General features: G+C 42.0%; 1 protein-coding gene across 1 annotated transcript in view; it reads right to left on the reverse strand.

Moving 5' to 3' along the window:
• adamtsl3 (ADAMTS-like 3) overlaps positions 1 to 18,785 on the reverse strand; it is a 272,825-nt gene that overhangs the window by 253,258 nt on the left and 782 nt on the right. The window contains exon 2 of the mRNA XM_079555014.1: positions 15,106 to 15,215. Coding sequence (XP_079411140.1) covers positions 15,106 to 15,165 — 60 coding nt within the window. The 5' untranslated portion in view covers positions 15,166 to 15,215. The remainder of the gene's footprint in view (positions 1 to 15,105; positions 15,216 to 18,785) is intronic.

The following is an 18,785-nucleotide window of genomic DNA, read 5'->3' on the forward strand; positions in this document are numbered from 1 at the left end:
GGCCCCCGAGCCCAGAATAAGCCGAATGCCCATCTCAAGTCGCCCGTTGCATTATGGGTAATGGAATTTCATTTGGCTACCAAACAATATTGATAGTTAGCGTAAAGCAACGAAGGCAGCTCTGATTTATTGTTACAATATTAGCTTAAAGTTTATTTTTACATCCAGGGCTGCGTCCAGAGATAGACAGAAACGGAAAGAACTGAACGGCCGTTCATATGTAGAGATGCTTCAAAAGGGACGACCAGTCCTTGTTCACATAGTTGGAACAACATTTCTGACCCTTGAAGGCGACTGTTGGACAAAGTCCAGGGTCTGAAACTGTGGCCTCACGTCACCGACATTCAGAACATTTAAACTGGGATGAGAAATAAAAAACATGGAATCCCTCTTTTTTTTTTGTCAATAATAAGGAGGTGGACAGTAAACCAAATCTTTTTTTTAGAGAGATCCACATACACAAATAGGCTATGCCATCTAAATGTACTTTTTTTTTTTACGAGTGATCTGATGGTACAACATAGCTAATCGATTCCTAATTTGACAGACGGAAATGTACCCACTATATTTAACATCAACACCGTTTTGAAACTTTTCCCTGCAATTCCAAGACGAATTTAAATGATTTAAAAAGTGACGGTGTCTGTGTCGGGTTGATCCCAGGTCCTGTCGTTCCTGACTTGTCCTTCGCTTTCAAGATATTGACAACATACATATTTGCATAAATGTCACTTGAGACTTGTAGTCTTTAAATCAGTGCCCGTAAGCCTTACGGTTCACGGTTATGGCTCAATATACATAAGTGTTCACGCTCCGCTACCTGAACTCCCTCACACATTTCAATGGTGGACTGGTTTGTTTGGTAGCCGGAATTGGGAGCCTGATTGACTCACACATGCGCGGACGCGATGGGCATTGGGCTTATAAAAGCAGTGGTTTGAGTGTGAATGGAGACACTGTGTCCTGGGATGAATGGGCTTTTGACTGTGTCCCAGGGATCGTCTGAGCGAGAGAGGTGTGAGGGGAGCGCTGGCCCAGACACGCACTGCAAAAACACATATATCTGTGCCCCGCAGCTGAACCATTCAGCACAATGACGTCTAAATCTCAGTGAGCAACAAAGCCACATCATGTGCTCTGCAAACATCTAAATATGTTGTGCTCATGGCAGAGGTGTAGACTCTTAAGTCCTGACTTGGACTCGAGTCAGACTTGAGTCATTAAATTGACGACTTGAGACTTGATAACACGGACATGAGACCAGTGACTTAACTTGGACTTGGGAAAACTTGATCATTCTCCTCAAAAATCAGATCTTATTACACTAAACATAAGCGATCTCTGTAATTCACAATAACAAGGCCTTGAACTGCCAGAATATTCAGCAGTAGGACAGAAAAAGATACAAATGAAAGGACTTGAAATTCATATAGATTTGAGTCTTGACTTGGACTCTCAAAACAGGCTTGTTCACCTCCCTGCTCCATGGGATCTTATATAAAAGCTGCCACTTTTGAAACAACCAATAAATCAATCAATCAAAGTTCACTTATTTAATACTTAACTAGAACACCAGGAAGACATCAAAACAAAGCAATGTAAAAACATAAAATGATTACAACCTAGACATAATCCAGTGAGCTCTAGGTATTAAAAGCCAATGTGAAGAGATGAGTCTTAAATCTGGACTTAAAAAAGGACTGATCCGTGAGAACACGCAGACTGAGGGTAAAGCTGTTCCACTGTTTACTCGAGGCAACGATCGCCCACTGTTTGTACAGGGACTTGGGCACATCCAGAACCACTTCGGGGGACCGGAGAGCTCTGCTGGGGCGACGTATAGTCAAAATGTTTATGTATGCTGCTTGTTATTATTATCATGTATATTTGCTTAAAACAGCAATAGACCAAAATATGTTTAAGGGATATAATGAAGCATCAGGACACAATTGAAAACACAGCCATGGTATCTCATATTTGTGCTATTTTTGATATTTCCTCCTCCTCACCTTCAGTTAAAACAACACATGGACAGTGGATTGGCCCCGGACTTCAGGGCTCAGAGGCTCCAGGCTGTTTACAACGTCAGTCCTGAAGGGCAGAAACGACCAGACACGCGTGGGCACTGTGGCCTCACATAAAAATAAAAATGTTTTGTGCTTTCGGCTCAGGATGTGCTTCGATGCCCCTTGAATCAAGCGCGGAAAACGGGGCATGGTTTCTCTACATATTTGCACAGTTTTGAAGGTGCTGTACGTCAGAAGATTTTGAGGAACTGTCAAACGATATGATGATGAAACAAACGTTGCCACGAATAGAAAACGGCACACAATTATTCTGGTTGCGAGCAAGACACTTCTACTTAAACATCAGTGCAGGCGGCCGGGGCCACTCTCAGGTCAACAAGGTAATAGCAGACATGAAGCGCCCCCTCTGTTCACGGCCAGGAAGGAAGTGGGCAGCGCGGCATAACAAACCGACATAACAGCCCCAATTCACGAGTCTGACAAGATAATTCTGCTGTAAACACTCACACCGGCCGCGGAACGTAAACACGAGTCAGAATGTGGCGAAGTCGTGTCAATATTGAAGCCACAGGGGCCTGCCGCGCACGGGCAAAAATGCCTCATGTTTCATTCAATCCTTTTAAGCAGCTCTTGAGCCTTTTTATCTTCGGAGCACAGCTTAAAAATATGTGTGTGTGTAAAAAAACATCCTTAAGATTCCCACTTCGGAAGAGCGGGAAACATGTAGAATCATAGGGAATAAACAGCAGAATGAACAAACCTCTAACCTTCCATTTATTAGCAAAAAATCACCCCAACCCCATCAACTGTCATCAACTACATTCACAACAGGGGTGTGACAATACATCGATTTTGTGATTTATCGCGATATTTTGCGGCACGATGCGATGCCAACATACTTTTTTGATGCCGCTATCGACGCCTTTGATGGCGCCATTAGTTAGTAGTCCCTTTGTTTTTGTGCCTTTTTAAATGTAGATAAAGTGATGTCTCAATAGGCCCGTTTTCAGTGATCATTTATGTACTTATATTTATTTAAAGGGACTAGATGCAACTAGGTCATTTTTATACTCACTACTGCCACCTCAGGTCTTACGCGTAACTGCACCTTCTATATTAAGCTCGCGCATGACGGCACTTCGGACCCGAATTAACAACTCTGAGCTCATTCTACACATTAGGACATGGCTGGAACATGTAGGGGGAGGAAAATACTTCATTTTAACATTCTAAAACATAAGGGAGAACAAGGCAAAACAAATGTAAAAAAATATATTCAAAGCATGTAGTTGTTTATAAAGTCACGTTTAAAAAGTGTTTAGAACTGCAAATGTTTTAGTTTTTTATTGTATAGTAGGGCTGGGCGATATAATATCACGATATAAAAAAAAGAAATATCACGATGACGATATATTTGACGATAAAATTGACAATGGACAAATTACTTCAAAATAGGCATACTAATTTCCTACTCAAGCAGTTTACATCCTTCGTTTCATTATTCCCGTGAGTTGAACATAAATTATATCATGTCCAGAACGATATCAAAAATTACAACAATATCAAAAAAATATCACGATAACGACATGCGATATGACATGGCCCACCCCTATTGTAAAGGTTATCATGTGCAATATATCGATTATCCTGTGAGGTTATCGTGAGCCATAACTCACATATCGCATCCAATACTGACATTCCCACCCAGTTCACAACATGCCACATTCAGCAGTTTGATATGTGGAGGCAAAATATGATCAGAGCTTTAGAAATAACGGTTCGGGTCTTGTTGTTTTGACCTAAACAAGCTACGTTAAAGTTCACTCTCAGGTAATTCCCTCGAAATGTTAACAAGTGGAAACTGTTTGCGGCTACTTAAAATTCTGGGTCAGTTTGGGATTACTAATTGCTGAGGCTCAGACTTCTTACCTCATACACGTTCTCCTTGTGGCACAACCGTTTGTGGCCGGTCTGTTTTGCAAACCTTGTTTTGAAAAGTGGAAGGACAATTGGTTGAAGGTATCTGAGACTAAGGCTATGACTAAAATATCCAGATACTTTAGTTGGAAAAAACTAAATGAAAGGAAGGGACTCAGAACACGTGAACTGCAGTGACACATGTTTGAAAGAGCCTCATATTATTTAAATTCAAAGCCACATGAACAGGTTTGTGCTTGGATCATGTGGAGGAAAATCCACAAAGCAGAGAAACTTGATTAAATACGTAGCATACAAATATATGAATGTAAACTGTTAGCATTAGCTTCACTTTCTGGACACTTTCTCAGATATGCTCATTGTTTGCATTTTTTAATATGTTTTACTCCGTATTTTGTATTTGTTGTGCTAAAGTAAGGTGCCTCGGTGTAATGAGAGGCCCTGCCCAATAAAATTATAATAATCATGAATTACTACGATTACCATAATTCTGGCCTGCCCTCCACCTCACTATTACACTATGAACTCTTTAGAGTGCTTTGATTTCACGCGAACGCAACCCACTCAGGATTTATGGAATTTTACTTCCGAAAATAGAGCTATAAAACTGTATTGGCTGCATTTGTTTAGCGTTTGAGTTTTTTTGCTTGCCTGCCCTTCTTTCTGGCCTCTGGTTGCGCTCTGCAGTTCCTCCATCTCTGTCATCATTTCTGTGCACAATGGCAATGGCAGACTGCATTCCTCCGGCCCATAGCTCACTGTTTGGCATCCCAGACAAAGCAGTTTTATAGTAAGAGGAGAGAGGGGAAAAAGTGGAGATTTTGTCGCAGAGTTGTTGTTGTTGTTGTTGTTGGTGTTGGTGGTGTTGTTGTTGTTTCGGTTCCGAAGGACGAGGAGAAAAGTTTACGACAATCTATTTTGAAGACGTTGATAGAGATGACTCAAGTCTTTTCTTGTGTTGGGAAAACAATGTATACTTTATGACATGACAGTTTTAGTCATGTCTAAGTGGCTCGCAGTCTTGCCAAAACAAGCACAATAGGCTGATTAATAGGCTTATTCCTCCTGGGTATTCTTTAGGGCTGCAACTAACGATTATTTTGTAATAGATTATTTTTACGATTAATCGAGTAATTGCTTGGCTGTGAATGGTGTAGGAAAAAAAAAAAATCTATTTTTCTTTTATCACATATAGCTTAAGCGGCGCTGCTTGAAGATGTGTTGATGGAGTAAACTAAAGGAAAATGTTTGTTGGAGGCTCTATTCATGAAATTAACAATGAACAAAATGTACACAGACCCTAACTATATAAACAAAGTAGGATTTCATCAAAAATACTACATTTTTATGTCATTTTTGCTCCATTTCAGTCTGTGTGAACCAGAAAACGATTAATCGATTACTAAAATAGTTGTCGACATCGATTTGTCGTTTCAGCCCTAGTACTCTTGACCAGGGGTTCCCAAACTTTTCAGAACCCATGGATGGATGGATGGATGGATGATTTTTGATTTTGATTTTTATTAATATCATTACCCTCTGCAGAAATAGCATTTTCTGTGTGGAGCTGCTCATGAGCTGCATGTTTTGTATTGATGACAATACAAGTATAGTCCAAAATGTTACACAGTGTGCCTTTAAATACTTACTTTATGTCTCACTCAATATGACATTTACAGCTGACAATGATTGCCCAATCCCCACCATTTCAGCAGTTTCAGTGATTTTTTAAACCTTCGGCAAATATCGTGATAATATTGTTAATCATAGTTATTTTGGCCAAGATAATCATGACCCCAAATTTCATTATCGTCCCATTCCCATTCCGGTGATACTTGAGGATGGCCTGCAGACGGCAGCTGAAATGCGTAAAGGTAAAACATCTCTAATCCTGTGTCTGAACAAATGAACCTCGAAAAAAGGCTTATTTATTGCTTCATCAACAAACCTGTGTGGGACATTCGGTATTTTACATTGTATTCAACAAATTCAATTCTTTTTTGGGTCACGGCTTGTCCTCATTGGGTGACGATGGGTCCCAACGTGATTTCAGTTTGGAACACTAGACCATGATCTTGGCTGAAGATCTGGAGACCGGTGTCAATTTGGAAAAAAGTATTGAAACCACATTTCCTCCAAAAGATTAAAACTCACTTTCAACCCTCACGTCTGCCTCTCTTTCCCCTCGGCCTGTCATGAAAAACAGTCTTTCTGCTTTGTTCCGCCGGCAGAAGTCAGCGCTGATACATTGAACAGACACCTGTTGGCTTTTCAGCTCGTCTCTCTCAGCTCGTCTCTCTCAGCCTCCACACTGCGCTGAGGTCCACTGTGTCTCTGTAATTGGACACATGTGAGTGAAGAACACCTGCCTCCCCCAGTGGCCCGTCTCCTGCATCTCTCTTCAGGCTGATCTGGGCAGGACATGTGCTGCTTATGTCAGGGAGAAAGAACACACAGCCAGACCTGCAGTATAGTATATATACTATGGTTGTATTGGGTCTCTATTGCGTCGTTGTATTGTAGAACTATTCATCTTCTTCACCTCTTCTTCTTTCATTTGCGCCTGGTTCAGTAATCCTGCACATTCAGTCCAGTTCCCTCTTATGCATCCACAACGCCTGCCCACACTCTTGACTGCGGGAGATCTACATGATGTCCCGCTATGACTGATAACAGTTTCATACAACAGGCCATCAGGAAGCTGAACTCCCTGCCTTCCCTGCCCTCCCTGTGCTCCCAACAACAAACAAAAACAAAAGAAGGAAGTGCGCACTCTACTGGCCTGAAGCATAACTGCATTTCATCACATCATTAAAAACAAGCACATTGTTCTGTATCTTAAGTTAAATTCACAACACAAAAATCAAAGCAAAGGAGTAAAAAAAATAGAAAAAAACGGAGCAAAGTATGATATTGGACCTTTAAATCAAAATATATATTTGACCCCTTTAATTTTTTTGACAGGGAAGTCCCATTGATATAGAAGTACTTTTTTCAGAGGAGTTCTGGACACAGAGAGAAGCCTGCGCAGACACAGGGAAAACAAGCAAACTACACAGGAACACCTGGCCCAAGTATCGAACCCGGGACTAGCCACTGTGCCACTATGCCTTCCGAAACGATTATTGGGTTCATACCGGCAGCAGCAAATGTGACACTTTTTAATGTCATTCTAACGCACTCAAATGCATTAAATCTGAGCTCATTTCATTTTGTGCGATTTGCGAAGATTCAGTCAAGCAGAGGAATTAGTGAAATATTATTCTATTCAAAAGCAAATTAGATACAAGCAACGTTTGAGTAAACTGCAGGCAAATGTGTTTAAGACCAGATGTTTTGTATTTTTGTAAGAAACCTCAATTTAAAGGTGCACTTAGTAAGATTTTGCACTATAAAGTTGCAAGCAATGAATAAAAAAACATTCTCCTAGTGACCAAATTGACACAGAAAATACTTTTTAGCAGTGGGTAATTAAGAGATGGATTTGGATGAGGATGCAACTTATTTAAATGTCCTATTTGGTCGCCTTCAGTCAACATCTCGACGAACTGGAGGCGTCCCCGCTCCCAGTGAAGTTACAGTCAGGTCTGAGGAGAGGTGAGCCGCTCTCAGCAAAAACACATGTTCATTTTTGAGCACGAATAAACAATAAACACATCTGTCATAAAATACATCCTTGGTTTATTTGGTGAAATGTAACGTGGTGTGACTTTAATGCTGGAATCCAATTGAAAGCTTTGAATGTCATTTATTGAATGAATTATAATCCGCCAAGTTTTTTGCATTTCCCATTTTGGCCTTTTTTTGTGCCTCTCCTGAGACTAAATGAAAGAGAGTTGCTGCAGGAGCTTCAGGACCGGCATCTGGAGCAACTTGGACAAAAAAACCTCCCCAACCGCAGATGAAGAAACACAACAATATTCTGATGTAATTCACCCCGTGTGACGCCGTAGACTATATATGATTATCTATCAGTGTCCTTCGGTGAGAGGCGGCAATAACTGTGAACTCAATAAAACTCCCATGCATCTGTCTAACTTACTTATGTCAACTTCTGCAACCACAGCAGAGCGTTGAATCAGCCTTTGAAAACGCACAGAGTTTAGATTTCCCAACAATTCGGAGCAGCTCCCGAGAGGCTGCCTTCAGATTCGACGCCGCCTGTCAGTTTACCTGAAAGCACCGGATCAATACGGAATACAGCGGCGGAGCTCGGGTCCAAGCTTCGCTAAATCGTGGCTCCTTCGCTCGGGCAAAGTGTGGTGGATGTGAACTTCTAATGCAAGCGGACAGGAGGTGATTAAAAATAAAGTTGTTGCTATAAGTTGATGAAGGGAAACCGGGGCCCCGCTGTGGCTTCCTGTCAGGGATTAGGACGAGTCTATATTTTTACCGGAGGAAATCCAGCTTAAAGTATCTCTATAAATGAGGTGGTGACACGCCGAGGAGGGCTCGTAAATACACGGGAGGGACATTTCTAGAAAGTCAGAAAAATATACAAGCAAGGACCGGTATTACCGTATTAACATTCAGAGTCAGTACGTCACTCGCGGGAGAGCGACCAAACATACCAATGAACAAACTACATATAGCAAAACCAAAAAACAAGATATTATAAGATCAAGCTCCCTCACCCTTCCCTCTTGATTGGACCTGGCAGGCTGGTTCAAAGGAAAGCTTGTCTCATTGGTCAAAATGATGGCACCGGGGATTCTGATCAGTTCCAAAGATCAGCAAAGGAAGGGACTTTAGAAAAAATATCATCACTCAAAATGACTTACGTTATGTTAAATTGCAAGCCCAGACGGTCAATTATGGGCAATGATGTTGAATTTGTAAAACATTTAAACTTACAGACTATCACTTTAAAGTAGAAGGAGTGTAGAAGGTGGAAATGTTCAAATTATATATTTTCTACCCCCTACATGCTCCAGCAATGTCCTACTGTGCAGAATGAGCTCAGACCTGTTCACCACAACTGCCTCTACAATCCTTGTCCCTCAAAACGGTGTTAATTCGGGTCTGAAGTGCCGTCATGCACAAGCTTAATATAGAAACTGCATTAACGACGAAGACCAGAGGTGGCAGTAGCGAGTATAAAAGTGACGACTTCCATCTAGTCACTATAAAGCAAGGCAAGGCAACTTTATCTATTCCGTGCATTCCGCACACAAGGCAACTCAATGCTCCTTACACAAGAAGATGCAAAATTAGAATCAGGTTAAAGTCAAGGCAAAGCGCATACACAAAAACATCAAGTCATGGGAAATATACAGTACACGAGGTCACGTGTTGGACTTCTTTTCTTGGGAGGGGAGGGGCGCCTGCCGGTCGACTGGAGGGTGGTTACGGGGAGTTGAGAAAAGGTCATGAACGCAGACGCAGAAGGATTGGGGCGTGGCTAGGGAGGGGATGTGTGTGCAGTTATTTTTAATTGGATCAACCTTGATTGGATTTGATTAAAAAATAAACTGTTTGTTAACTTATAGTGACCAGCCAGAGCTGTGTTTAAAGGGGCTAGATGCAAGTTAGTCATTTTATACTCACTACTGCCACTTCTTGTCTTATGTGTAACTGCAGCTTCTATATTAAGCTCGTGCATGACGGCACTTCAGACCCGAATTAACACCTTTTTGAGTGACAGTGCAGGATTTTAGAGGCAGTTGTGGTGAACAGGTCTGGGCTCATTCTACACATTTGGACATGGCTGGAACAGAACAGAAGACAAAAGACAGTAGTATCATGTCGCAGTAATATTAGAGTATGTTGGATACTTTAGTAGAAGTGAATCCCACGTGTTCACTTCTAGATCACATGATTGACCTGCCGTGCCGGTAAACGCCACATCACAGGGATCTACTGCCGTCTTCATCTCGAAACATGTCGAGATAAATGCTAACAGCACTTGGGCTTTTTGTCTGAAGAGAAGAAAGCTAAAGCTGAAAATACATTTTATTCAACAAGTAGACAAAATTAACTTTATCAGAGGAGAAAATGCAAACTCCACTCTGAAAGGCACCAGTAGACAATCCGGGATAAAACCCAGGACCATCTTGTTATACGACAACATTTCTGACTCTGCCACCCTATTGGCAAACAGCTTATAATATTACTGATTGATTAGAGGAGAATCTATTAGCATATTTATTGATTGCTCCTTCTGCATGGAATCAATAAAGTCTCATAATGCTGCTGAATGATGAATGGTGGGGCAAAGGGAGCTGAATAATTTTCAATTTAAGCATCTTTTTACCCAGAGAAACAGTGCAAATAAAAGTGCATTGTTACAGTGACAGAGAAGGGTTAAAAAATGTAAGAAGCGAAAGAAAGAAAATGAATACTGTACAAGATGACAAGGCCAACACGGGTTTACATCAGGTACTTCTTCTGTTTATTCATCTATTGGAACATTTCACTTTGAATCTGTTGAAAGTAATTTGCTTCTTCATTCATCCTGGCATGGTATTAAGTTAAATTTATGATCATTGCTTATGTTATTTGGATGAATAGGGAAGAGATGGAGTATATTTTAGAGAGCTCCATCTGTGTTTCGTTGTATTTTGTACAATGACAATAAAGATATATCTATCTACAGTAGCAGAAAGAGCTTGTAACAGCACAGGTTGCTGAAATAAAGCATCAGTGGTTTTATCAAATTGTTTTGTATAACACTGCAGTATTTATTTAGGCTTTACGGTCTGTGAAAACGGCGCAATTCATCTTCCAGGCCTGTGTGAGGCGCTGTGACGCCAACACAGATAATAGAACAAGATGCAGAATGCACAGTAAACTTTTGTGGAATGTAAACAGTGAAAATGAAACTGATTCAGGGATTTACGATTTATTCTTCAGGCGTAACGGGACTAAAGCAGAAAAACCTGTCAGAGACCGGACTTTTGCTGTCAGTCCAAAAACACAGACTGACTCGGCCGTGTTTTTCTACTTGTCACCTGTGGCTCATGGACTGCAGTGGAGCAAAGAGGAGCGGAGAAAAACCATCATAGATCCATGAGTAAAAGGTCAGTAGTTTATAGATAACAGACAGATGACTGATGTCATCGTTTTAGGGACTCTGGGACCTAGTTTGGAAAATGTTCATTTACAGACCCCCAAAATGCCGGACGCGTTTAGTCCTCACCTTGACTTTGTATGGACAGAGCCTTAAACTACAAGGGCCTGATCTTGTGACTCAAAGCGCAGACTATAGCGTAACATTTTGCGCGAGTAGGAGCGCACTTTGTGGTCTTGCCACTCCAGACTTAGCGCATTTAAATGGGGAGTACTGGGGTGGAGACACATTTTCCCTCCAACCAGATCGATTCTGCGGACGGGAAGGGGGAAGGAGAGGGTTGTGGGGGAGTTGGGGGTGAACATGTGCATTTGTTTTGTTTTGCGTTTATGCCACAGCGAACGTTGTTTCTTGAGAGACATGAACATTGTTTAGCTCACGATGGGGTTAATAAAGTTTATAGTTTGACCTGTGAGAGCCTAAGGCTTAAAGGGACTATATAGAGTTTAAAAATGTTAAAATTAAGCATTTTCCTCCCCCTACATGTTACAGCAATGTCCTAATGTGTCGAATGAGCCCAGGCCTGTTCACCACAACTGCCTCTAAAATCTTGCACTGTCACTCAAAAAGGTGTTAATTCAGCTTAATATACAAGACACAGTTACGCACAAGACCTGAGGTGGCAGTAGTGAGCATAAAAGTGACCAACTTGCATCTAGTCCCTTTAAGGAAGACCAAAAGGCAGCGCGATGTAAACGAGGAAATGAATGTCAGAGTCTCAGAGCAGTCACCTACTCTTGTGACGCCCTCTCACAAGCGGTGGAGGCGAAAAGCGCCACTTGGAAAGTCTCCGTTCGCTAGAGGATTGCACACCTCATGCACCAGGCACAAGATCTGGCCCCAAACCTTCAGGTAGTCCTGCTGACTCTGGAGTTTAGTCCAGTGGTTCTCAACAGATGTAGCTTCAGGACCCACTTCGACCTATTACAGTGTGACAAATCGTGACCCAAAATCATAACATTTCTTTCAATTTATAATACGTGGCAGATGTGTCCATTCAAGCATTGATCAAAAGGCGGAAAATGGAAAATTAATATAATGATCGACATTCAATGACAACTAGATTTTTCAAGGTGATAAATAGCGGCGCTCATTAACTCTTCCTCAGCCCACACGCCCGTCAAATCTTCTCCCTCCCACCACGCGTCCCGGGGTTTATGAGTTTGCTTAATCCCATTGATCACGGCCGGGGACAGATATTTCGTTTACCGCGCCGCCTTAACTCCGCCTCGCCTGCACCCCCCCCACTCGCACGTGCTCCTGACGATTTGATTTGGGTGGTCGGATCGCGTTAGGCGCAGCGCTGGCAGTCGAGAGCGGCGCGCGGCCCGAGGAAGCGCTTCACTAATTAAGTCTATACGCTCTCACGGTTCCCGCTAAATCTGATGCTTTGTTATGACTGAGAGAGACAGCGCCTGAGAGTGTGCGAGAGAGAGAGAGAGAGGGAGAGAAGGCTGCACTTTGGAATACTCCTGCTTCACTGGGATCAAAGGCAGAGCCCGGACGCTGTTGTGAAAATTACCGGCAGCCAGTTCACCTACACGGGAAAAGAGAAAGGGGGGAAAGAAAAAAGAAAAATCCACTCTCTCAATTCGTCCATTCAGGCGCATTAGAAAGGAGTGAGGACAGGGAGGCTTACTATATACTTATAACAAGAAGGTTTAGCCGCGCAAACGCAAGCTTCCACCAACAGCATTCAGCGAGCACCGCAGACGAGAAGACGACTGAGACGCATTTGTTACTTTAGACACACCTTTACATTTGACAAAGGCATCGGGAGCTTTGGTTCTGTGAAAAGATCGACTTGTCTTCACACAGTCCAAAGTAAATCGCTTGAAAGCAGTTATTAGATGGAAAAAGATGTATTTAATTCTCTTCTGTGCATTGTCTCGTTGAATGTTTATCGTTCTAATCTGTCTGAGGACAATGGATGAAAATAAGCTGTTGTGCTAACTCTTTCTGTTGACATGTGCATTCATCATTCACATGCATTGTCCTAATTCAAATCAATCAATGAAATAAACAGTATTTAAATGATTCTTTGCAGTTTGTTGGCTCTCCGTTCCGTGGGTTGCATTCAGATGAGGTTGTGAAGGACAGCATTTAGCCCGGTAAGTCCAGAATGACACAAATGTTCATATTTTGTTTAAGTCTAGACAGCCCGCGCTTGTTCGCCGCTCGGGCAAACACTCAAAAAGTCCCCTCAGTAACAATCTATGGATGGATACCAAAAACACATCAAAATGGTAAATGGTCACAATTACATAGCGCCTTTCTACCTGCTTTACATCATTTACAACATTTAAAGTGCTTTACATCGAGGAACCAGTCACCCATTCATACAACAATGTATGCAGACACTGGAGGCAAGGTTGGTGTGTCTTGCCCAAGGACACAACAACAGTGTGCACCTGTGGGATTCGAACCGCCGATTCTCCAATTACAAGATGACCCACTCTTCTTCCCTGCACCACCGTCTCCCCGTCAACAAGCCTGGTTGAATATTAACTCAGAACCTCTCAAAACACTGCGACAACGACACACATTCGCCCTTCACTGGTTGGTTTACTCTGCTTAATCTGTGCTTGTGTTTAATTCCACTCTAGAAATGTAGTTGACACAATCACTGGTGTGGATTTTTTCAGGCAAGATTGTTTTTCAATAACTATACTAAAATATTTAAGGCTAAAGTAAACGTTGTTAATCCCGTAGGGAAAATCCTTCTCTGCATTTGACCCAAATCTCAACGCCGCTGGGGGAGTAGTGGGAGCAGTGGGCAGCCAGCAGAGGCTGAGACCCATCTCCAGATGTGGAGCCAGGCACTTGGCTGGTTATATTGTATTGTTTTTAGTGGTAGGGGAAAACAGAGCACCCAGAGGAAACAAACACAGACACGGAGAGAACATGCAAACTCCACACGAAAGGCCCTGTCCGGGGATCGAACCTAAGACCCAAGAGTGTTAACCGCTGCACTACCATGCTGCCCCTAAATGTCATCTGCAACCTGAAAACAGAACAATTATGTTCATTATTCCATTTATTTGAGCTGAAACAACAACAACAATACTGTCCCAGGACCAACAGGCATCTCTAAAGAAATAGATTTCTTTGGTGCCTACTTTCAATACTTTTATTTTTTCCATACCAGTTGTACCTAAACTTTTTTCCCAATACCACACTGCTATTGTTGAACGGTACTGAACCCTATTAATAAATGTCTAATTGCCGAAATAAAAACTGGAACAAAGTTCAAAGCAACCTATTTGCTTTTTGATTAAGCTTTTGATGAAGTTTTTTTCCCCCTCCACTCGCCAGTGATTGAGGTCAAAGTGTGTTTCCCAAGAGCAAGTGCATCTACTGAAAGTTTTCTTCTCTTTATATAAATATATATGTTTTCCTATTGTCTACATTTCTACACTGATTGCTCTCTAAAAAAAATACATTGAAATAAGACATTTTTTTTAAAAGATTTGAAAAAATATGACAAAACCAAAAGACTCTAACAACTTTACAACAACTGAGCGCAGACCCACTCCATTGCACCGCATCATAGTTTTAAACCTTTATAAAAGGGCCATTTAAAAGTCCATTCATTACCCACGATATAGAAAGGTAAAGCCTCTATGCCAGCCTGAGCGCAGGTTAATGGGACTGAGAGAAGAACCCTATCAGGCTCCAACAAAAGTACGTAAGCATGGGGATAAAGAGCTTTCTGGTTTTACTCCTCATTCTCTCCTGCGGCTGACGCCAATAACAAATCCACACCACAACCCATCCAAACAGACAAAGGGTTTGACATGACTTGCCCAGGGACACAACAATTACTTGACCAAACTTCATACTTCACAATACTACTTTTCTTTGCCAACACAGCCATAAACAAAAACAAAGGCGGTTTTAGTCATGATCTGCAGGGGTTTTAAGTCTACCTTTTCTCGTGTGGTGCAGCCCTATAGAACCGTCCCGTGGGATCTTATCAACAACCAACAATAGCAACCGTGTGATAAAAATGTAGATATTGTTTTCCCTTTGGCATTGACGACTCGTTTGAAAGCCAGCTGGGTTTCTTACCTTGATGGTGGTAAACAATTGCAGCACAAGGACAGCCCTCCACCAAAACATCCGCCCCATCTTCGCCGTGTTGAAGAAGTTTGTAAATCCCAGATCCTCCTCTCTCTGACCTGCATGAGAGATGTTAGCGGTGAGTCATAGGAGCAGATTAGCATGAGGCATCGCAAAAAAAAAACATGGAATCTCTGATTAATGGGAAAGTATTTGTATCATGCTCAAAACACTCATTAGTATAAAGTATAAAAAAATCCTGCACAATGGCAAACACGAATTGATGATATTCAAATCTAAATGGCATCTTAAACGGTGGCAATTACCAAATAGCAGAGAAAGTGCTTTTTTTTTTTACAATAATAATGTCCATTGAATATAACCAAAAATCTCTCCCCCATAAGGATTTTTTCCCACAAAGAAGCTCTGAAATCCAGGTGCATCCATCAAACTGAGGAGTGAACACAATTGAATGGAGAGATTTATTGGATCATCTCTATGGGCTAAATGCCTTTTAATCTTTTGTCATCGTCTTTTAAAGCAGTACTAAGTAACTCATGCCCCTAGAGGCCATAAGCGCAACTGCAGGTGTCGCAGCAAGTTGCAAAGATTTTTTTAACTGAGAGTAAATACTACACTGACAGAAAAGGGAGAGAGGGATATGGTACATCCAATTACACAATGGAGATCATTTTTTCACTCAAACTTGGTTATGAATACTGTTTAAGTGGCGCTAGCCCGCAGTTAGCTTTGCCCGTTAGCCTGTTAGCTTCTTCTTCGTGATTCCATTAGTGTGTATTGGTGACTCCGGTCCGGAATCCGGAGTTGCAAGCATGGTTTTCTGGCCAGAGACACCAGGCGGAGATGAAAGACCCTCCAATCATCCCAATAACACTTGTATTACCCCCAGAGGGACTACGGAAAGGATTTATTAAGGTAAACAAGTTACTTAGTACTGCTTTAAATCTATATAGTCTGTTACAAATACAGAATGAATGAGAGGAAATCTCGATATTCAAAACCCAAATAGCATAAAACATGCATCCTTTGAGCTAAAAAAAAATAGTTTACAATACGAGCGATCGCGATGTCGTCACATCCATTGGCTGTGGTAGGCATTTTACATTTTCATATTTGATAAACATTTTATTAAAATCAGCAAAAACAATGTCCATAAACATGGCATTGCTTCTCTTGCGCTCTAACAGATCTATCATTTTATAAGCGTTAGAGGCCTGGATGCATCAGCTGTTGCGGGAGTAAACAATAACAGCGATCGCTCGTATAGGGCTGAACAATATGTTGCAAAAAATATCATATCGCGATATTAGGTGATGCAACATCCGTATCGCAAGAAGCCACAATATATCCCAACACCACTAAAGTCTTCATCTGGCTGAGATCGACACCTTTTTTGCAAACTCATTTATACAAAACGTATAAATGTGTAAAAGTTCAGTTTTAGTCTTCTTTTGACACAATGTGCTGAAAAACGAGTTACTTACGATTTGTGTTTAATTAGAATGGAACATATCGGCTTAGTGAAATATCACAACAATATCGTTATTGTAATATCGCGCAGCCGCATCGCACGTCGCAAGTTCCTCCAACATCATGCAGCCCAAACTGCAGCTGAATGTGCTTTGGATCTCATTTTCTTTACTTTCAATGAACTCACGCAGTAGATTCTGTCAAGCAATGTCCTTATTTTCCAAGAAACGTAGATTTAATGGCAGCTTGAATCCAATTAAGTGCTTCAGAAATGAGACAGAAGGCTTTTATCTTGGCACTATTCAAATAATAAGAAGGGTTGACGCGGTTGAATGAGCGCCGATCAAATAAAACTGCACTCAAGCCGTGACCACTGCGAGCTTCATCTTCAAACTTATACTACTTATACTACTTATACTACAGAAAAACAAGGTCACAGGTGGTACAAATGTTTCAACAGACACGGCGCAAATCAGGTTTATTCATGTGTTTTCGTAAAGGGTCAAATGAGCCTGACCTATTGTGTCCCTATACTGTAGGACGGCGTGGGCGGTGCTGTTCGACGTGCGCCTGCCTCCGCTGACTCTCCTCGGGAAAAGATTGACTGCGCTCCCGCTGTGGTTGGTAGTGGTTTAGCTGAACTCGCGGCTCTGACACTCGGCAGCTGTGAGGTGGGAGCCATGACACAGGATTTGTAGCGTACGCGGTTAATTGGGCCGCGTCAGATGGCACTCGGGAGTTTTTTAGCGGTTCAAGTCGACTCTCTTCTTCTTGGAGATAAACCTATATGACGGACAAATGGAGTTACATTACTGACGACTCTTCGCTTTGTCGTAAATCTGTGAACTCTGAAGTCCTTCGCGCACAGAGAAGAACGCAAAACATGCTAAACCGAAAAATGTGTCCAGTCAGTGCTCTGAAGAGGGGAGAGTAATACGGGTTTTGGGACCGTGCGCAAATCAAGAATTGTGCTCAAGGTTTTGACAAGTGACTGATGCTCGTGGGAAATGAAGCGTGATGTGACTTGGCCCAGTCAGTAGCAATGGTTCCCAAAGTGGGGGTTGGGACCCTTCAGGGTGGTCGCAAGGCATTGGGGTGGGGGTCCCAAGATGGTATTTGAAGATGAAATTAAAAGAAAAATGCTACTGTTTTTAGTCGATTTTTGTGTGCAAAACCGCATACAATTTGTGAAGGCAGTTTAAATACATATTAAAGGGACACTGTGTAACATTTGCCATTAGTACAAAACATGCTCCTAATGACCAGCTCGACACAGAAAATGCTATTACTGCAGTGGGTAATCCAGCAATGAAATTGGATGAGAACCTAACCTGTTTAAATCTCAAATTCGGCTGACTTTAGTCGACGTTTCCATGGAGACGAGCTGGAGACGTACCCACTCCTGGTAAAGTTACAGTCATGTCTTATGAGAGCTGAGCCGCTCACAGCAATGGCACATGTTTTTTTTGTACATCTATCTGGTAATTTTCACTGATGAAAATACCTGTCATAAAATAAATGCTTATATTAAAATTTTACTCATTGGGTAAAATTCTACGCAGTGTGGCTTTAAAAACCACCTCAGGTCATACGTGTAAGTGCACCTCGTATATTAAGCTCGTGCATGACGGCAGTTCGGACCCGAAGTAACAACTTTTTGAGTGCCAGTGCAGGATTTTAGAGGCAGTCGTGGTGAACAGGTCTGAGCTCATTCTACACATTAGGACATGGCTGGAACATGTCGGGGGTGAACTCCGTATAGTCCCTTTAACCTGATTTTAAAATGTCTTTTTGTCCTAAAGTAGCATAACACGCAATAACTTTACCGCACACATTGGGGGTCCCGAGTTGTTTACCTGCCAATTTTTGGGGTCCCAGCCAAAAAAACTTTGGGAACCCCTGTCCTGGTCCCGCTTTACGAGTTACTTTCAGTTCAATTTTGCTCAAGCGTAAAGCGAATGTTACACCTTCGCCTTCACTTCATCACAGTCTCTTCAAGGTGACGCCTTCAGGGAGGAGACTGCGGAATCCACGGGCCAGGTCCAGTCGACTAGTTTTCCCACGGTTTGACAGTTTAGTGACGGCTTTTTTTTTTCATCCTTGGGGCACAAACAGTGACATGAAGGATTCCCAGAACTGATGTGTGCAACCAAACCAATGGAGGGGACGCAGATGATGTCACAGCTTCGCAAAAAGAA

This window comes from Gobius niger, assembly GCF_951799975.1.
Source record: "Gobius niger genome assembly, chromosome: 4".
In the NCBI taxonomy this organism is placed as follows: domain Eukaryota; kingdom Metazoa; phylum Chordata; class Actinopteri; order Gobiiformes; family Gobiidae; genus Gobius; species Gobius niger.